Below are 21131 nucleotides of genomic sequence, written 5' to 3' on the forward strand. Positions count from 1 at the left end.
GAGTACACCGTGATCACCTTTCTGCTGCGCCCTCTGTCTACTGTACTTGTCCCGCGGGACCTCCTTCTCCAGGAAGCCCCCGGAACCACTCCTGCCCTGACCATTCTGTCTCCTGCACACACCTGCTACTCCCTTGGCCTCGTGATAGCTGCACTGTCGGAGTGGTTGGACACTCCACGTCTTTGGATGTCAGCTGCCCACTCAGGCTGGCAACTGTTTCCAGGTGGGCAGAGAACCCTTCCTGGATCCCTCCCCAACCGAGCGCGCTATGGTGCTAAACATAGAGTAAGTGCTCAGGAAACATCTGTCTTTTGATTTGCTACAAAGCAATAAATAAGGCAAATCAGTATAAAGCAAGCTGAGGCACTGGGAGGGATTCTGGGAACGGTGGAAGTGCTGAGCTTCTCACCAGGGACAGGAACTTGGCTCAGGGCTTTATGTGTTACCTTTTCATTCTCACCACCCTGGGAGATAGTATTAGCCCCATTTTACAGGTGGCAAGACTGAGGTTCAAATTGGTTTGGTGACTCGACCAGGGTCACCTGGCTAGAAATTGACAAGGGTAGGACTTGATCTGAGGTTGAGAAGGGTGTTTTCTGGAGGAGGACATTCCCAAGGGGGAGGGTAGCCTGCTCAAAGGTTCAGAGGGGGAAGGCCCAGGTGAGTCTGGAGAAGGACAGAGCAGGCAGATGGGTTGGAGGGGACAAGGGTACCTGGGGGAAGGCCCTGGTTTGTCTTTGGAAGAGGAGGGTCTGAAACATCTCTCTGATAGACTAGAGAAAGGTACTAGAAAAGCTGGCTGCAGCTCGAGAATTTTCCTTATCAGAAAAAGCCACAGCTAATCTCCTGCGTCCCTGCTAGCTAACATACTCAGCCTCCTGTCCCCAGAGCTTAAGGATGGAGGGGCAGAGAAGATGGCGTCTCCGTCCCCTCCCCGCAGAGGCAGGGATGTCAGGGAGGCTGAGAGTGACATCACCGGTGACCTCAGGTTTCTCACCCATCTTCCCAAAAGCAGTTTCTCCAGAGTCACTGGTCCAAGTGACTTGCCCAAAGCTCTCATATCACAGTCCCTGCTGCTGTCACCCCAGCACTTGTCCCAGATGTGGCCTTTGCGGAGCCTTACTTACCCCCAGCTCTCATTGGGGTGCTGGGCTTGAATTCCCTGGTTTCCAGTACTTGGCAAGAGACCCTCACAGTCCCCAGGCCCCCACTGACCAAGCCCTCCATGCGGGCAGCCAGGCCCAGCTGGAATAACACAGCTTCCCTCCCTCCCTTCCTCCCACAAGCACTGGACTATTTACAGCTCACCAGGGCCTTCACACCCATGAGCTCACTGGCGCCTTCCCCACCCACCCTGGGAACCCAGCAGGGCAGGCGCCATTAGCCCCATTTTGCAGATGGAGAAACTGAGGTAAAATGCCTTGCCCAGTGAGTCCCCTAAAGCCCGGCCCCCTGACTCCTAGTCTGACGCTCTTCTCAATTCCTCTAGGAGGGTGACCCAAACACCCCTAAAGGGGGCAGTTTCAGGCCAGGGTCAGAAGAGTGGAGGGATAGGTCCTGTTGAGTGAGCCAGTCACAGGAGCTAGAAGGAGCCTCCAAGGCAGAGTGCCAGGAGGGCAGGGATGGAGGGAAGCTCTCATGGCTTCAGCCATGGCTGGTAAGAGCCTGGCAGGGACATGTGGGGGCAGGAGAGCCTGAAGTCTGGGCAAGCTGGCCGGGAGTACGGTTGGAGTGTTGGCTCCCCAGGCTAGAGCAGGGGAAGGGGGTGAGGTCCAGCCTCTGAGCTCCTTCCTGGGCAACCAGCCTCGGGTGCTATATGCAGGCTGCAGCAGGAGGGACACCAGGTAGATACCAGAGGGGACTTCCTATCCACAGAGTTCCCCTGCCACGTGGACAGGTTCCAGCCCAAGTCCCCCTCATCATCTCACATGAGGATTATGCCACTTCACCTCCTGCATTTGTTCCACCCCAGTCCTCCCAGTTGTCCAGCCTCCAGGACTCGCTCTCCCTCCCAACCTGCACCACGTCCCCGTAGCCCCTCCCAGAAGCCGTCTCTGATTCTACGTCAGACTCAGAACATCATTCTCCTCCGAGCCTAGGGAGTGAGAGCTCGAATCGTCTTTGTCCTTTGTCTTAGAGCCTGTGTATTGGAGTGTTCTGACTCCCCCATAAGACTGAGAGCTTCCGGACAACAACTGTGTCTCTCCCATCAAACTGTGCAGGCCTCTAGCTCGGCCATCTTCAGCCTGGGCAGCCTCTGCCCATAGGGGGCGCCCAAACAGTGTTGCTGAGCTGAGGCACCCTAGCTGCTGCTTGAACTGGACCAGGCGTGGATTACCTGCAGTGACACGGATCCAGGGGAGATGTCAAAGGCCCCTCCAAAGCTCCAGCTTACTTTTCAATTAACCTTGTCAAAGGGAGGGGAGAACTTTTAGATAAGGAGAGAGGCCTCTCATTTGGGGTAGGAGACTGGGTTCTGGACAATGACCTAGAAAGAACACTCCTTGACCTTCCAGGTTTGGGGATGGTGAATGGCTCGAGGTGCCCACACAGCCACAATGGACCCAGATGTCCCCCTTGGCCCTGCTCTGAAAGTCCCTGGGCTAGTGGGCAGAGGCCCCAACCAAGCAACCCCTATTTCCTTCCCCAAGTCTCTTGGAAAGAGTGGTGAGTCAGTTGTGGCCATGAACTCATCCTAGGCAGTAAAAATAGGAAAACAAACAGGGCCCTCCTCCAGGCGGAGGAGAGGGTAAGGGTGAGGGGGAAATGGGTTTTTCCCCAGCTGGGCAGGAAGGACAGCCATCTTTTGAAGTCCTCAAGAGTGAGGCCGGCGTCCTTACGGCCCCTAGAAACTCAAGCACATCAAAGCCGCCCAAGAAATGTGGTTTGAGGGGCATGCTGTCTCACACACAGTCCCAGTCACACACAGTGACACAGCTGAGTCCCCGAGGGACACACAGTGACACACAGTGACACACAGTTGAAGGCATGTAACCCACCCGGCATAGACGTGCACCATCACAGAGCCAGACTGGAAGGCACACTCGAGACAACATCACAGAGTCCCAAATCGTCACACACACCCACGACAGTGGTCTCCTCCCAGAGGCGCACACACCCAACACCCAAAGCTCTGGAACTAGCCTCCGAGAGGCACGCACCGCACAGCGCAGGCAATGTCCATTTCTACACAGATAGTCACACGAACACACAGCCACACTACGGTCACTTGCAGCGCACAACCACACAGCCCCCGCGCAAAGCGCAGAGCCACACCCAAGCCACAGAGTCACACACATGCAGTCTCAGTTACATACTCGTCGCGTGCTCACATCCCCACATCGCCAGCTCCGTCATGGAGACCCACTGTGTTCACGGACCCTCTGGGGCTGAGACCTTTGGGAGCTGGCCCCTGTGGAATGGGGGTGTCTGATTCACGGCTGCCAGCTTAACCCCCTCCCTCCTCTTGGCTCGACCTCCCTGGCCATGCTCTTTTATAAGCACCCACTGTGTTCATTCTCCAGGCTTTGCTGAGTCTCCACACCCATTGCCACCGAGGTGATGGGCACGTAGCCTTGGAGATGACTGAGTCCAATCAGCTGTAAACCTCATCCATTAATTCCACACGCCCAGGTGGAATCATTCGGCCCAGGTGCTGTGCGGGGCGCTGGTGAAGAGAAAGGTTATTGTAAATCAGACCAAAACTTCCCACCAGCGTAATGGCTATTTCCAAATGTGTGCCTGTGTGACCCTCTATGGATCTAGTCCCAGATACCAACTTGCTCCCATGCCTCGGCCTTGGGGAGGCCCCCAGCAAGTCCAAGACTCTTCAATCTCATTCTTCTCAGTGGCCGTTTCCAGGAGGGTGAATGGCTCTCGTGTAATTGACACAACCTCTGAGGGTGGCATGGGGGAGAGACTCAGGAAAGACTTCTGTGTCAGCATCCCCTCACCACCTCGGGGGGAGTGAGCCCTGACAGGCAGCTGGGGTGGAGAACACCCTGTACTAGGGTCCAGAGAACCAGGCTTTCTTCCAGTTCCAGCATGTCATCTTGGACCAGTCAAATCCCTCCTCGGGCTCCGCCTCTCCATGTGTAACACAAGGGCAAGGGAGCTGGGCCAAATCAGCTTCTCGTGGTGGGCAGTGGGGGAGGGGTTATTTCATTGATATGCAGATTTCCAGGTCCAGTCCAGACCTTCTTGATCCCAGAATTCCAGACCCACTGGCTCTGGGGACTTCTAAGGTGCCTTCCAGCTCTAAGGACTATGAAACTTTGAGAAGCAGCAGTGCTGGAGGCCAAGAACTACTCCAGAGGCTGCCAAGGGCCTCTCCTAGCCTGGGGTGCCCAGTGTTCAGAAGCCATAGACACCCTCTGGGGGTGGCCACATCTAACTGGTTTAGAGGCTTGGGCCAGTGAAGGGCTCAAGGTTAGGGCAGGTGACGCCAAATCAGAACTTTGGGACCCTGTTCCTGCCTGAGGCTGGGATTCCAGTGTGGTCTGCGCTGTTTGGGGACCCTTGGCACCTTTTCCAGGGATAATGATGCCCAGCTTCTCTAGGACCAGGTCCCAATCCCAGGCCTGGGGGCTTGCCTGAGAGGGCGACAGGCAGGGCAAGGTAGGAAAAGTCCTAGTTCAAGTACCTGGAGTCTCTGAATGGGGGTTCTGTTTATTTTGAACCCAGTTTTCTCCGTTGAGTCAATCTGCTTCCGGGTTTCTACTCAGCTCCTTTGATGCTTATAGAATAGAATCATATGCTGTCAAATTGCAGGGACATTGGTGGGAACCTGCCCCATTTCTCTAGCCTGTGACGCAGCCCCTCAAGCATACACATCATCAAAAAGCCGCATTATTAGCTATTCACGTGCTCTGCACTCTGCTGGTCATATACAGGATGTCATTTGATCCTTACAGTTTTAATGGTTGGTATTATGAATTCCATTTTACAGTTGAGAAAAACGAGTATCAGAAATTCTAAGCCAGCTCTCCAAGCAGCAGAACTGGGATTCAAACCTACTGCCGTCTGCTCCAGAGCCCAGGCTCTCAGCCACATCTTAGAGCATCCCCCAGATTCTGACTGATGCCTCCAACCATGGGGACTCTCAAATACTTATTGAGGATGGACTGTACGCACGCAGGTTGGAGGAGGCAAAACTCAAAGGGAGGTGAGCCTGTCCCCCAGAATGCTTTATTCCAACATAGGAAATGACATCTGAAAGAATCGCTCTGTACAAGGCAGAAGGAGTTGGTGCCTAAGACAAAGGGGGAGAGTGTGCCACCTTTGGAATGCTCTAATTACCTAAAATGTCTTCCTTCTATCGAAGCTAAATATTCATTCCTCCAACTTCCATTTGGTTCTCAGTATTCTGGCCTCAAAAATCAGTCTGAAGCCTTTCATGCTTTTGCAGACAATTCTCACGTCCCGCTGCCTACTTTCCATGGGGCTGGTTGCCTTAATTCTCTCTAAGTCTTGATTGCCGTCATCTCTGCTTTGGAAAACCCCAGAGAACCTCAATGTCAGAGGGCGGGGGTTCCAATCCCAGAGCTTCCACGTACTGGTTGTGCGATGCTGGGCATGGCTCTGGGCTGCTCCGAGCATTCGTTTCTTCGTCTGTGAAATGGGGATGGCAGTGCTTGCCCCACCTGACCAGGTGAGGAGGATTAGCTGAGATCCTCAGTGGGAAAGTATTCCATGTGCTGCCGAGGGGCAGACCCTCACACGTGTCCCTGTACTTAGGAGGAGCTGAGGGTGGCTCCGGGATTAGCTGGAGAATGAAAGCTCTCCTGGGCACCTTTTGTATGCAGGGCACAGTGCCAGATGCCATGAGGACAGGAGCTGAGGAAGGCAGGGTCTCTGCCCTGCAGGAGCTTTCTATCCTGGGCTTGACACCTCCAGCCATCACCGGGTCCACGGGGAACAAAAGCTTTATAATCAGGTTGGCTCTGGTATCTTCCAGGTAGATTAAGGACAGGCGCATCCCAGTGGGTGAGCTAAAGGAAACAACAGAAAGAGGAAGGGGAGCTAACATATGAGAAACGCCTACTATGGGTCTGAGTAATTTACTGAATCTTCAAAACACTGTGAGGGTGGGCTTATTACTATGTCCATTTCACAGGTGAAGAAACTGAGGCACAGGGAAGTTTTTTTTTTTTTACAAGTACTCTTATTTTTTTTTAATTTTATTTATTTATTTTTGGCTGCGTTGGGTCTTCGTTGCTACATGCAGGCTTTCTCTAGTTGTGGCAAGTGGGGGCTATTCTTCATTGTGGTGCGCGGGTTTCTCATTGCGGTGGCTTCTCTTGTTGTGGAGCACGGGCTCTAGGCACGCGGGCTTCAGTAGTTGCAGCACGCGGGCTCAGCAGTTGTGGCTCAGGGGCTCTAGAGTGCAGGCTCAGTAGTCGTAGCGCATGGGCTTTGTTGCTCCGTGGCATGTGGGATCTTCCCAGACCAGGGCTCAAACCCATGTCCCCTGAATTGGCAGGCGGATTCTTAACCACTGCACCACCGGGGAAGTCCTCACAGGGAAGTTTTATTTGCCCAGGTAAGTAAGGTGTGGAGGCAGGATTAGAATTCAGATTTGCCTGGCTCCCAAGCGGCTGCGCCTTCCTGGCTGCGCCATAGAAAGGGCCGGGATCTAGGGAGATGCTGCCATTTACAGCCTCTCATCTCTGAGGAGCAGTGTGGAAGCGTAGGGAGGGACAAGGGGCCTTTTGGCAGGAGCCTACGTCCTGAATGTCACCCTATGGCCTCCTGTGTCATCCCTGCCCCTGGGATTTCTCATTAATGTAAACAGAGGTACACCATTTCACTCATCTTCACTTATTCATTCAGTGCCTGCGTACTGAGCATTTATTATGTGCCTGGGCCTGTGCTGGATACTGTGTTCCCGGAGGCAAAAGACCCCATCCCTGCCCTCATGCAGCAAACTCACCCAAGAGCATCCGAGAGGAGCAATGCTGCCAGAGGAGCGGTTACAGTATGGGGAAGTCAGGAAGATGTCTTAGAATCTACGAACTGTCAACTGAGAGAAGACTCGTATATACAGTGTGATTCCATTCATGTCAAGTTCATAAACAGGTGAAAGTAAGCAGATATGGGTGATGAAACTAAGGAAAAGCAGGGAAGTGAATAACACGAAACCTGGAATACCCAGGTGGAGGAAAGGCTTATAATTCAGAAGGGTCACTCAGTGGGGTTCCTGGGGAGCGAGCAGAGTCCTATTTCTGGACCTGGGTACCTAGCTTTAAGTATTCCTTAACTCTGTGTGCATATGTGTGTTTTAATTCACTCTTCTTTGTATTTTTAATCACCATTTTAACACATAGAAGTTGCCAAATTCACTGTTGGATGGGATCTAGGCTGCCCTCCCACAGGGCCCTTCCCAGAGCTGTACCTAGTAAGTGTTTAAAAAGAGTGTACTGGGGCTTCCCTGGTGGCGCAGTGGTTGAGAGTCCGCCTGCCAATGCAGGGGACATGGGTTTGTGCCCAGGTCTGGGAGGATCCCACATGCTGTGGAGCGGCTGGGCCCGTGAGCCATGGCCGCTGAGCCTGCGCGTCCGGAGCCTGTGCTCCGCAACGGGAGAGGCCACAACAGTGAGAGGCCCGTGTACCGCAAAAAAAAAAAAGAGTGTACTGAATTGCAGGAGCTGGAAGTGGGGTATGTGGTCCAGCCAGACAGGAGGTGTGTGACCTCAGGTCTAAAGACGAGAGCTTACTAACAAGGACTTAGTTCTTCAACGAGAACTTCTTGAGGACTGAGAGGATTTAGAGGTTATCTGGGTACTTGAGGGTCAGCAGGTCCCCAAAGAAGTCTCAGACTCCAGAATTAGCTTCCCCTTCCCTCAACACAGCACCAAACCTTGAGCAGTACAAAGAGCACTGAGTCAGAGGCGTGGACTGGAAATCCAGCTCTGTACACATTAGCCAGGTTTTCCACGGCAAGGCACTTCACGACATGGGCCTCAGTGTCTTCATCTGTAAAATGGGCCTAATAAACGACCTACTTCACAAGTTACTATGAGGCCCCAAGGAAATTATAGATGTGAAAATGTTTTAGGGACTTCCATGTGCGTTTATGCTTATAAAGGTCATATTACCCAGGTATTTTTCCTGTCTTCTCCCCTCCTGCCGCCATTTCGCAAAGAGGGCTCAGAATAAAGCCTTACTCTGATTTAGACAGTCCCCAACCTCAGCACCCCCAGTCTTCTGGGCTCGTGATCTTCTGGGCCTGAGCTTAGGATGATTCCAGGAGCAAGTTCCCCAAGTTGCAGGAAGCTCAGCTGGGGAGGCGGCATTCCAGGCAGCATGTCAGAGGGTGAGTCAGGGCTAGGGCAGCCCTCCTCCTCCCCTGGCTCTTGGTTCTGGGTCCAGGCTGGGTCACTCTCATTTGCATACATCTGCATATATGCAAGTTTCACCCATGCACCCTGGCAGGGCCCTGGGGAAATACACCTGTGCAGAGGCACGGAGGGAAACCAGAACGGCTGGCTGCCCACTGGAGCACCCAAACCTAGAATGTCGGTCCACGGTCCATCCACCCATCAAATGCCTGAATCTCTGAACTAAACACATGGCTTCTTCCCCAGGCTCCTCTGGTTGCCCAGGCCTGGAAATTCACAGTCCTGCTTGCTTCTACCCTCTTCCCGTACAGTAGTCACCAGCCCCAGCAGAGTTTGTCTTAGAGCAACCCTTCTCACATGTCCCCTCCTTTCCATCGCCCCTGCCACCAAGCCTCTGGGTCCACCCTCCTCACTTCACACACAACCCATTTGCAACAGCCTCCTAACTGGGCTCTCTGCCACCTGACCCTTCCCTTCCCAGCCTACTTCATACCCAAGCTGCTCCTGGGAAGCCCCTCGGCTCCCATCTCGGTCCTCCCCTCTGTCCACAGGCCCATCGTAAGCTCTTGGTTGGCGGCGTTGGAGGCTCTCCACAGTGTGGAATCTCTTCCTTGCCTTCCAACCAAGTGGTGTAGACCCTACACATATCTTTTCTGTGCCTCAATGTCGTCTTCTGTAAAATGAGGGATAGTAATAGGACTCCCTTGCAGGGTTGTCTGAAGATTTCAATGAGGAAAGGCATGTTAAAGCGTAGTGTACAAGCCCACAAGAACTCTCCGCCATTATTGACATGATTACTTCTCCTACCACCATTCCACAGAGGGCATTCATCTCCTGGGCTCCCCTCTCCCTCCTCGGCCCTTCTTCTTGCCCTTGCTGAGTGGCGCTTCTTCAGGTAAGACAACTCCATGGTAGTTAAGAGGACAAGCTGACCTGGGTTACAATTCTAACTTGGACAAGTTACTCAACCATTTTGTGCCTCGATTTCCTCCTCTGTAAAGTGGGGATAATACAGACACTTACCTCACAGAATCTGTGTGATAAATAAAATGATACATGTAAGGGCTCAGCATAGTGCCTGGAATAAGAACACACTTAAGTGTTCACTGTTATTATCATCATTATTGTGTTACCGAAGACAAAGGGCTTCAGATAACCCAAGCTCGCCTTATCCCCCAAAGGCTCCAGAAGGTTCCTTAGATGCATTTTCAGGAACAGTGCCTCCATCTGGATCCCCCTGTGTCTCCCACAGTCAGAGAACCACTACTTGGCCTTCCCCCACCCCTTTCCTGTGGAAAGCAACTAAGGTAGTGGTGCTCTATTGGGTTGGCCGGTAGTTGGGGAGTGGGGCTGAGCTTCCGCGTCCCCACTAGTTCTGGGGCACTTTCCAACCAGAACCTGGGCTGGGGAGGGCTTGTCTCCCCCAGAGTTTGGGAGCCACCCTTCAGACAAGGTGGGGCCAGGACAGGTGCTGGTCAGCTCACAAGCTGAGAGGAGTCTTCAGGGGAGGGGAGGGGAGGGAGGGGAGGGGAGGGAGGGGAGAGGAGGGGAGGGAGGAGGGGAGGGAGGGGAGGGGAGGGGAGAGGAGGGGAGGGAGGGGAGGGAGGGGAGGGGAGGGGAGAGGAGGGGAGGGAGGGGAGGGGAGGGGAGGGGAGGGGCAAACTGGTCCCAGAAGATGGAAAGGATAACTCAGCTCAGTTCAGCTCCCCTTGGAGGCCACGACCAGTGCAGCCCCCACCCCGTCCCGCAAGAACAAACGCTTCCCCCTCTCTGCCCACTTCTGTGTCCTCCAGCCATTTCCAGGCAGCAGCTGATGAGCCTCTAGTGTGTGATCCTTTTCCAACGGGAATTGAGGGTGATTGACGACGAGGGTAGATGTGGGCGGAAGTAGCTGCGCGAGCCCCCTCCCCGTCCTTGAACAGATGGGAGTGGGCCGGGCTCCTCCTCTCGGCTTCGTGCCCCTGCTCCCCTTAGCTGTGGCGGGTGCGGCAGGGTTTGGAAGAGCCGGGAAGAGTGGGGCAGGGACTGAGCTGCTTCTCACCCTCCCACCTCGTCCACCCTCCCCCCACACCAGGCCTGACACCTGGAGCCTAGTCTGGTGGTACCCAGGCTGCGGAGTTTGGTTTTGGGGGGTATTTTTGGTACTTGTGATTATTTCTCTCACTTTGGGGGTGCGGGTGCGACTGCGGCGACCGTGTGACGGTCCCGCTCCACCCCCCAAGGCAATATCCCCCTCATTCTCCCAGGCCGGGCCCAGCAGAGGTAAGGCTGTCCCGCTTCTCCCTGACTCGGCAGCCCAGATGAGACGCGGGGACAGGACCTACCCTTTTCTTATGAACGAAAAACACTCCGGACCTGAAAAGGGTCTAGTCCCGGAGTCAGAAAGTGAAACCAATAACCCAACTGCTTAGACCTTCCGCCCGATCCAGGGGGTCCAGAGGGATGGGACTGAGTAACATGCGTGTGCCTGTGTGGTGGGCGCGATGTGGTTGTGTGTGTGTTGCTGGTGTGGCGTGGTGGCCTGCGGGGTGAGCGCTGCGGCTGTTGGGTTATGGCAGTGTGTGTCGGTGTGCGCCCGTGCACGCACCCTCTTCGTCGGTGCTCTCTAGAGGCTCGTTCCCCCTCCAGCCACGTCCTACCAGCGGCTTCCCTCCGGGGTCGGGCGACGGAGACTGGCGGAACACCCTAGTTTCTGTACAGGGGTCTGGAAAGGTCTGGAGAAACCGGCCGAGATGCCTTCTTTCCGGGCGCGCGAATTCGTTGCAGCCGGGCTGGCCTTGGGGCCTCCCGCCAGCTCTCCGCGCTCCCCGCGGGCATCCGGCGCGCCGTCCCGCCGTCTGTCCGCCAGACGAGACCGGGTCTGGGACACCCGCCCAGAACTCCCGCGCTCCCCAGCCGGCCGTTTCCCGCTCCCGCGCGGGGCCGGGGCCAAAGCCAGGAGCATGGCTCCTTCATCACTGAGGGCAGCGCCTCTAACGCATCTTCAAAACCTCCCCATTTTTTTTTTGTTGTTGTTAACCGTTTTCTTTTTTTGTGGGGGGGAGGGAGTTATTTGGTCCAAGAGTGGTTAATGGTTTTGTCTTGTTTTGTTTTTTATGTGTTTGGTGACTTCATATATGTGTGTACTTTAAACGTCTCAGTCAAACCCCAGCTGAAGACGTTTCCCGGAGCGGGTGTGAAATTTGGAAATAAAGCAAAGACGTGGGGAGAGTGGCTGAAGACCGAGCCAGCCGGAGACCCTCGTGCGGAGCCCGCCTGCTCAGCGATGCCCGGACCTCGAGTTGGCGCTGACCCCAAGGCCTCCCCCTCCCCCTTCCTGGGAGCTTCTCCCAGGTGATCTGGAAAATGAGGCGGGGACGACAATCCCAGAGACAGCTCTCGGGAGCGTGGAGGTGAGCGCACCCGGAGCGCGGCGGGGCGGGCAGTGACCTCAGGAGCCAGCATGCCGCCCCGCCCGCGCCAGCGCTCATTCACTGCTCCATCACGAAGAAGAAAAGAGACAATAATTCATCCACATCTCAGGAAGAGTCAGATCCGAGTGTGTGTGTGGCGGGGCTCGCGAGCCTCTACAGACTGCCCCTTCCGCGGCCTCGCGGGCCTCACAGAGGGGGGGTCCTTACCCACCTCGCTCCCCGCCCAGCGGAGGGAGGATTTCTCATCCCCCCCAACCCCGCCAAACCGAATTATTCACAAAGTTTCCCCAAACCGAGTTACTACGAGAGCCCCGACAAATCGTACTTAAATTCCACGGAGAACAGACGAAACTAAACTAAAATTTCCTTCGGGGGTCAGTGAGTGGGATGAAGGAGAAAGGGAGCTGATAATCCCGCAACGGCCGCCAAGGACCTTGGACCGGGGTCGCGAGGGAAACAACTCCCCAGGGCAGATCCACCACAGGTGCTGCGTGGAGAGCCTGCACCAGGTTGCAGACCCGACGCCCGGCTCCCCTCGCAAACGCCCCCCACTTTGCTCAGAAGCGCGCGGTCCGTCCGGTACCGAGTCCAGGGAGTGTGCTGTGAGCCCTGAACCCACCAGGTGTTTGGGGTGTCGGGAAGGGGCACTCGTTCGGATGGAGCTCCCGTCTTCAGGGCAGAGTCCGAATTCGGGGGAACTGCAAGTGAGGCATACGTCCCACCGCCTTGGGCGCTTACTCTGAGCCAAGAATCAATACCGAATCGGGTGGGATTGCGTTTGCCGGGCGGCTGCGAAGAGCCTGCAAACCACCGTGCACCGCACGGATCTTTCGCGTCCACTCACGGCTGACTCCCCAGACCTCAGCGGCGCCGTGTCCCCCACTCGGGACCCCGCCCCACTGTCGGCTCCCAGCCCCTCACTTCGGTGCTGGGGCTCTCCAAGCTGGCCCCTTTTCGCTAAGGGAGAAGACCCGTGTGAGAAAGAGCTGGGAGAGCCACTTCTGGCTTTTGTGACAAGCAGTGGGTTGAGGTATTGGTAGTGACAGGAGACAGTTCCTATGTTTTGCCTGCCTTCCTTCCTCCCCTCCTCCAACTCCCCCTTCTCCTTCATCTTGGTTTTATTACGTTTTGGGATTTTGGGGTTTGCAATTCATTCTAAAGCAAATGACAATGGCTTGGAGGTCTTGAGCGCAGCTCCCTCATTTTATTGGATAAAATAAGTCTGAGAGACTGTAAATGGCTGACCCAGGCTATCACAGCCAGCCAGCTCGTGGCTGAGCTGGGATGGGAACGCAGGCCTCAGGCCTCTCAGTCTCGCCCTCCCTTCCTTCTGATCAAACTCAGATTTACAGCCCTTCCTAGCCCCTGTGCCTATCCCTTCCACCTTTCCCCACTGCCCCTCCAGTCTCCAAAGTTGGTGAGATGTGGCACCTGTTGGAGGGGACCACTCCCTGGGGATTCTGCATCTGAGGAGACCACGATGTTTCCCAAAGAGGTGTCGCAGCCCCACACCCTCCAGCATGTGGGAAGAGGGAGCCCTGAAGAGGGAGGTGGTGATGGAAGCAGAGATTTCCTCATCTGTAAACCAGGGATAATAACAGTACTCACTTCACAGGTTTTTGGTGAAGATACACAAGGCTTGTATGTTGTGAGTGTGCTTCATAAATTCTAGAGGGCTGCAGGATGTTTCCTACCGGTACGTGGAGGTGAAGATCCTGCATGAGTTCAGCCACGCCCCCTGAGCTTAGGAGATGCTCTCGCTACGGGTCGCCTGGCTTTGGAGGATGCCCAAAGTCACTGCTTTAGGGGCCTCTGGAAAAGCTGACCCTGTCCTTTCTTGCTAGGTCTAGCATGGAAAGGACTCTGTGTACATGGCCCTGGGAAGAAAAGTCCTGCAACCCAAACTTTAAGTTCCACCTCAAAAGCACCTCTTTTGTGAAAGCTTCCCTGACAGCCCACCCCACCTCAAAGAGTGTCCTCTTCTTTTGGCGCATGCTGAAATGCAGTCCTTGAAACCCATCACGGTACCGTTGTGTGGCCGCCTCTCTCCAGAGGAAAATGGTGGTGGCAGGAAGGAAGATTTGGAAGGTGATATCCCTGTAAGTTCTTAGCCCCAGCTCTAAGGAGGTGGTGGTGGCATGGCTAGAGTTGGGGAACAAAGGGGGAAAGGTGATCCCACGTGGAAATAGCATTTCTCAACCATGCAAACCCTGCACACCCTGTTGGATGAGAGGGAAGTGGGTTCCAGATATCCAGGGAGGGGGCTCCCTCACAGAGTTCCTTCTCCTGAAGCCCCAAGACTTCAGGCGAGAGAACTCAGAGTCAGGTGCCAGAGGACTGGTTTCTTGGAAAAATTCATCTCTATACGTTCCAGCAGGGCATCCAATTTGATGCCGACTTGCTCTTCCTTCCCTCGGGACACTTGACTGCACACCCTTTCAAATCTCTCTGTCTCTCCTGGCTACCCCCACCCCCCAGTGCCTTCTCTTACTCTTCTAAGCTTCCCTCTTTCTCTGTTGTCCTCTCCTACTCCCCAATTCTAAGACTGCTGCCTTCACTCTGCACCCTGATAACGAGAGCACATGTGTGTACAAACATGAATTATCTGCACATTCAAGTGACAGAGGGTTTGTATATGAGTCTGTTGGGGAATCTGTGAGGACTGACAGGTTTCTGGGTGGGGTAACTGTCCGCTAACATGGAGCAGCCTAAATGTGTGTGGACTGGTGTCTCCTTAGATGCATACAAGTAGATACATGTTTATGTGGTTGGGTTTTCTGTATTTTAGAGTGTGCACCAACAGTTTGGGTCTGTTGTGGGTCTGTGTAAGACAACCACAGTGCTTTTATTCAGGGGTGTTGCTGTTCATCTTTGGGTGCATAGGTGTGTACACATCACAGTCTGTGCTCTGCATTTGCAGATCCATACATGAACCTCTGTTCATGGAGGGATGCTAATGTGAACATCGTTGTAGACACCTGTGTGCTGGTAAACGCTAGTGTATCTGTTGTATTTGAATGGAGTCTCTGTGTAGTTGTGTATCTGTGGCCACAGAGACACCCACCCACCAAGATCTTAGAGGAAAGCCCTGTACACAGATGGGAAGGTTTGGCCACGGAGCCCGGCTTGCCGTATTTCCTACGCCCTCCGAGGAGCCATCAAACTGGACTTGCCTCCCGCTTTCGGATTTTGTCCGGCTTCGTGCGAGCCTTCAGCCTCAAGCGGCGCCAGGAAAGGCGGGGCGCCGCACTGGCAGAAGCTCAGACGGCGGACCCCTCCTTCGGCCTCGGGGGCCTGCGGAGCTGCGGTGTCGCAACCAAACCCTGGCCCCTGCCGGAAGCGGAAGCGACAGGGGCGGTGAGGCTCAATCGCGGCGGTCGCGGCGTGCCAGGCCAAGGGCGCCCTGCGGGGGTGTGCGCGCCGCGCGCGTGCAGGCCGGCTGGGCGCCGGGCGGTACCGCCTCCGACCCGGCGTCTGTTTACCAACAAACTGCCGGCGCTCGGCAGCGACGCATTCCGACGCGCTGAATAAGCTGCGGGGCTGGCTGGCTGCTCTCGACTCCTCTGCAGGTCCGTGGCGGCGGGATCACAACCGCCGCGCAGATCCCCCAGAGTCGGAGAGCGCGCCCGCAGGTTCCTTGCGCCCCCGCAGCCGCAGCGCCTCCGCCAAGGCTTCGCGGCCCTGTCAACTTCCTTGCGTTTCTGCGGTTATGATCGGACTGCCCCAATCGCCTTGCAACCCCGGCATCCCTCTCGGAGCTGATCCCGAGATGTCTGGGCCTGGGCCGTGCGCACCGCTCTCCTCCCATCTCCCGGTTCTGAATTTCCCTACCCAGGGCTGCCCCGGAGGGGCGGGCCCCGGCTGCAGCCCTCCATGAGGTCACCGCGCGTGGTAGCCAATCCGCGGCGTTTAAGTGGGCGGGGACCCCGTCGGGTCCCGGGAACCGAAGCCAAGAGCGAGCGGGGGGGGGGGGGGGGGCATGGATTTAGGGGGGAGGGGAAAAGCCATGGGGGGCACCCCCCGGAACCCCTTTCCCAGGCGCGCGCTCTCCGCTGGATGAGGCGCAGAGAGACACTTTCCCCGGGATAAGTGTGGGGGAGGCTGATTGGGGGCTCCAACGCCCGAGGCTCTGAAAAGAGAGAGTTGGCGGAGGGAGCGGACTCCGTGCGGGGCCATGGCCTAGGCCCTTCGGCCCCGGCCCCGGCCCCGGCCGCAATGACCTCTTTGCCCTGCCCGCTCCCTGGCCCGGACGCCTCCAAAGCCGTCTTCCCGGACATCGCCCCCGTCCCATCGGTAGTGGCTGCCTACCAGCTTGGCCTGTCCCCCGCAACCGCAGCCGCCTCCGATTTGCCCTATTCTGGGCCGTATGGCCACGTCCTGCCCTATCCCTACACTGGGCCGGCGACCCCCGGAGACTCCTACCTGCCCTGCCAGCTACCCACGGCGCCGTCTCAGCAGTCTCATCAAGAGTGGGAGCCAGGTAAGTACGGCCGCAGCGGCTCTTCCCACCTCCGGGGTCCTGCTCCAGTGAGCCCCTGAACTTCGCCCTCGCCTGGTTGGGCGCAGCTGGCGGGATTCAGACCTTACTCAGATTCCACGGGATCTGGGGTTGGGGGGAGGGCGAAGGGATGGGGCGGGAGACAGGGGGGAGGGGCGGGGGCGAGTTGATCTAGGTCTCCTTTCAAGACCGACCTGGTTTCGATTTGCAGTTATGTGAAGGCGGGTGGCAGGGCTCCCTACCCCACCCCCTTGGAGCAGCGGGGTTGTGTACCTACTTATAACGGAAAACTGAAACAATCCAGATGTGGGTGTAGGTGCCTAGCCCCTTCCCTAGGATTCTCTCCATCATGCACTCCTTCTCTCCTCCATGTCGCCCCTCTCCGCGTTCTTGTCTCAGAAAGCAGTGCTCAAGCCACAGCCCGATAAGTAGAAATCAGGTCCCAGCTGGAGGGCAGTAGAAGTGGGGGTTTATTCGGGGCCCCTCCCCCTCTCCCCAGCTGGCACCCGAATGTGCCAGACCGAGACCAAAAGCTGACCTGGTAGAATGTGGGGCTAAATCCTACTACCCATTGTTCTAAGAATGTAGCCACAGGTGGGTCAGGCAGTCTCTCCTAGTAGATCTCAGCCTTCCAGCCAAAGGAACTGGCCATTCCTGTTATCTCCACCCCTTGCCTTTGGGGTAGGTCAGGCCCCAGTTACATTGCCTGGAGCTCCTTTGAGCTCCTAAGAAAGTGCTCACTGGAAGGCCTCAAAGAAGCCAGGGAGCTGGCCTGTCTTCCTGGTCCTGGGCCTTGCACAGGCTGTACCCATGCAACACAGTACATACATCCATCTGTAGTGGCTTGGGTTTAGAGCTCAGTTCCCCTGCACTCCCTGTCCCCACCTAATTACCCCCACAATTGTCCTTGGCACAGTTTCCTCTAAGGATGCACATCCGCTGGGTGACTTAGGGACTCAGCCAGGACCAAGATGTTTCCCTCCCTTCCCTTGTTGCTCTGCTGAGACACATGAGCTCCTAAACATCAAAGCCAGAAGTGACCCTAGAGATTTACGAGCTTCTGAATGTAGAGATGGGCAAACTGAGGCCCAAAGAAAGGGTGTGCACGGGTCAAGGACACAGACTGTTTTCCAGGCTTGGCGCTTGCAAACTGGCTTTCACTGCATGAAGCCAGAAAAGAGGATTTTAGGGAACTTCCTCAAAGCCCCCCAAAGTTAACTGCCTTCTGTGCTGGAACTGGGGCTGCCTCTTTCCCGCTTCTGGGTCTGTGGTTGGAAGAGGAGCAGTTGGGGGGGGGGGTGTTTCTACAAATGATCTAGTTTCTAAAAAACGAATCCCTTGGCCTCTTCAGTATATGCTGATGTGGTACATTTGTGTGTGCGTGTGTGTCTGTTTAGTGGGGTGAGAATAAGATAACTGTGTCCTTAAGAGAATTCTTGGAATTGGGGTTGGTATTTTCAATCCTGTCTTCTACGCTCTTGCCTTCCCTTTTCTTGGTTTAAGGACAAGGGAGTGGAGGGTTCCTTTTCTTTACAAAGTTTCCCCGGATCCAACGAAAACCACACATGTCCTGAGATTAGATTATAGCATTTACCTACTGAAACTGGGGCGTCGGGCTCACTCTAGATTAAATGATTGGGGTGTGAGAGAGGGCTTGGGGGGTCTTCCTTTTGCCGCCACTCTTGTCCACCCCAGCCTCGGGGAGAGGTTTGGCTCCAAGTGAGCTGCGTGCCACCACCCCGATGAGCAGGCAGGTGCCGCTATGGTTCAAGGGAGGCCCTTGGGCTCCTGAATCAAGACCTGGGCAGATGCAGTCGTGACTTCTGCAACTGCTGTGGAGAAAGCAGCTGTCGGGAAAGGAACTGGGAAGGGTGGGGGGGTGTCTGCTGGCAGAGTTAGGGCGCGGAGGGCTTTGAGAGCTTAGCAGCTGGGGTAGGCTCCCCGCTAGCTCTGCCTCACGGTCCGAATTGTTTCACGCAGCCAGAGAGGCACGAGTGGTCGCCGGGGCGGCGAGCAGCCGGGTCTAAGCAGGGGAGGCCCGACAGGCGCGGGCGGGAGCGGAAACCCAACGGTTTTTCTGGGAATTGGCTGAGGCGGGGGTCGAGGGGGGTGGATCTGAGAAGCCCGCAGCGCCTGAGGCCAAGGGTGAGGGATGCGGGGGAGGTGAAGGCACAGGGTCACCGCGGCCGGTCGAGGGCGTGGAACCTGAAGTGCGGGGTGAGCCCGACCGGAGGAAGGGGGTGGGGGACGCGGTCGGACCCCCGCTGCGTCTGGGCACCCGGGCGCAGCGCTCTGTCGACTGAGGTCGGCCGGCAGCCCTGCGAGGAATGCAACGAACCCTAAGCCCGCGGGCATTTCGGCCGCTCCGTCCTCCCCAACCCTGCTCTCTACACGAATGGTCCCAATGTCCCCGTAGAGTGGCGTAGTTGGGGCCTCCCGGATCGGAAGAGGGGAACCCCTCGCCCACCCCCATCCCGGGGCCGAGCTGTTCCCAGACCGAGATTCCTCGAGAGGCTGGGCCGGGAGGCAGGAGGTGACCAGATCTCCCGCGGCGGCACCGCAAGCGCGATCCAGCAGCGACCCAGAGGGCCTGCGCTGCCGGCGCTGCGCTCTCTCCGAACCCCGGTCACCTTCCGTGCTAGCCGGGAACCCCTCCGTGGGTGCGGCCGGGCGGAGGAGGGGGCTGCCTTGCACCACCGGGCTTCTAGGGCCCCCGAAAGCCACTACTCTAGCCAGCCAGCCTTGGCGGATGGAAGAGATGGTCACTTTTCTGGAGGCTGTGCCTCCGGAGAGGGAGGCCCTTACAATAGGGGAGGTGATGGCAAACCCTGGGGCACTTTCCATACTCTGAAGCTGGGAAGGGTGCTCATCCTGGCGTTCAAGGCCCACTCTGCCGGGCCCCTCTGACCACCCCTCTTCCGGCAGCGGGGAGGCTGCCACGCAGACACTGTCTCGGGTCTCCGAACAATGCTTTTGAGTTCCCCCACCCCGTCCGGAACGCCCTTCCCCCGTGCTCTCCTGGCCTCAGCCCAGCCCTCGACCCAGCCCTTCTTCCCCGCCCCGCCCCAAGCTGGCGTCACCGCACGCGGCTGAACTCTGTCATCCCGCCGCCGGGCGCCGCCCCGACCCTCGCTCCGGCCAGTGACGCTGTCCCCCTTAGGGTCACAGGAGCGTTAAGAGTGGGAGCTCCCTGAGGGCAAGAACTGCGGCTAGTCCCACGTGGCACACAGTGGACGTGTGGGGTTTGAAAGGAGGGTGGAGCGGAAGGTAGAGAAGGGCCGAGCCCCAAGCCCGAGTTTTTGCTAACCCGTGGCCGGAATGCAAACGAGATGCAGATGAGCCGTGAGACGGCGCGTCAGCCCCTCTATGCGTGCACACATCGTCTCGGGCCGCCCCCCAGACTCGGAGAAGCCGCCGCTGTCCCCGGAGCCCTCGGAGCGGCGCCCGCAGGCCTCGACCAAGAAGCTCCGGAAGCCGAGGACCATCTATTCGAGTCTGCAGCTGCAGCACCTGAACCAGCGTTTCCAGCACACGCAGTACCTGGCTCTGCCCGAGAGGGCCCAGCTGGCCGCGCAGCTTGGCCTCACCCAGACACAGGTGGGGCCAGTCCCATCCTTCCTGCATGCTAACCCTCCCCAAGTGTGTTCTCTGGGAACTCACCCTCAGGTGTGAACGACTGATGAGTCCCCAAGCCCTGTTTTCACAGTTCTAGCTGGCCCCCAGTAAATTGGGGGAATGTGTTAAAAGGTGTGTGCGGGGGTGCGGGGGAGGTAGGGCGGTGATTCAGGGGGTAGAGGAGGGTACCCAGACTGGGAGAACTGTATTCTAACTCAGATGCAGGAACTCAGGGCCTTCAGGGGCTTATGGAGGGCTGGAGCAAATGTTCCCAACTTCTGCTCTTCTCCCAGGACGGCTCCCTCCCGCTGGGTCCCTTTCCCTTCGTCACTCCCTTCCACAGGCACACTCCTCCTGACCTTCCATTCTTTCCTCTTTTCTCCCCATAGGTAAAGATCTGGTTTCAGAACAAACGTTCCAAGTACAAGAAGCTCCTGAAGCAGAACTCTGGGGGACAGGAAGGGGACTTCCCTGGGAGGTCCCCCTCCCTGTCTCCTTGTTCCCCACCCCTTCCATCCCCCTGGGATCTACCCAAGGCAGGGGCCCTGCCCACCAGTGGCTATGGCAACAACTTCGGAGCCTGGTATCAGCATCACTCCCCTGATGTCCTGGCTCCGCCTCAGATGCTGTGAATCTGGGGAAGTGCAGGTCAGGCTCCCAGCCCTCCTCTAGCGCCCAGGCAGGACCCAGCCCACCTGCACCCCTCCTGGGCCAGGAGGAAGCCAGACCCAGATGGCTTTTCTCAGGAGGAGGAGGAGGTAGAGGAGAAAAAGGATGGGGTGGAGTCCTTTCCTCCTTGCCTCATAACCCAGACAGCCTTGACCATTGCCCCCCCCACCACCACCACCAAGGACTGGACACCTTCCCTCCGGCTGGTCAGAGGCTCTGGAGAGAGACTCATTGGCTGGAGTTCAGACTTCCCAGGACCCCTAGTCTTGCCACGCCTCCTTGAAAGGACTGCAGTCCCACCACAGCCTGGGGTTCAACCAGCAAAAAACACTGAGTGTTTTTTCCCTTTGTGTGCCTTGGGCCCTGCCCAACCCACGGGTGCATAAAAGCAGGAGTGAAGTGGACACCCAGAGTCTCCAAGCTGACCACCATCGAGACCCACCCACTGATTTTTCCTGATTTCCCCCCATAACTGATCCACCTACTCACCATCCTATGATGTAGCTGGGATGGAGTAGAGTCTTGTGCACCTTTGGGTAATTTTTACCCTCTTCCTAAAAAAGCCCCTTTTCCCCATGTCTACCCACTATGAGTAGA

The 21131-nt window shown here is 56.7% G+C and overlaps 1 protein-coding gene across 1 annotated transcript; it reads left to right on the forward strand.

Moving 5' to 3' along the window:
- Nucleotides 1-15967: 15967 nt before the first annotated feature.
- DLX4 (distal-less homeobox 4) lies at nucleotides 15968-20798 on the forward strand (the record flags this gene model as incomplete). The annotated part of the gene is made up of 4 exons (XM_082860114.1): nucleotides 15968-16232; nucleotides 19651-19847; nucleotides 20255-20493; nucleotides 20717-20798. 4 exons carry the CDS (start codon nucleotides 15968-15970, stop codon nucleotides 20796-20798), a joined length of 783 nt encoding a protein of 260 aa, XP_082716240.1.
- Between the last annotated feature and the right edge of the window lie 333 nt (nucleotides 20799-21131).

The sequence above is a fragment of the Leucopleurus acutus genome (assembly GCF_964270905.1).
Source record: "Leucopleurus acutus genome assembly, chromosome: 19".
Lineage (NCBI taxonomy): Eukaryota > Metazoa > Chordata > Mammalia > Artiodactyla > Delphinidae > Leucopleurus > Leucopleurus acutus.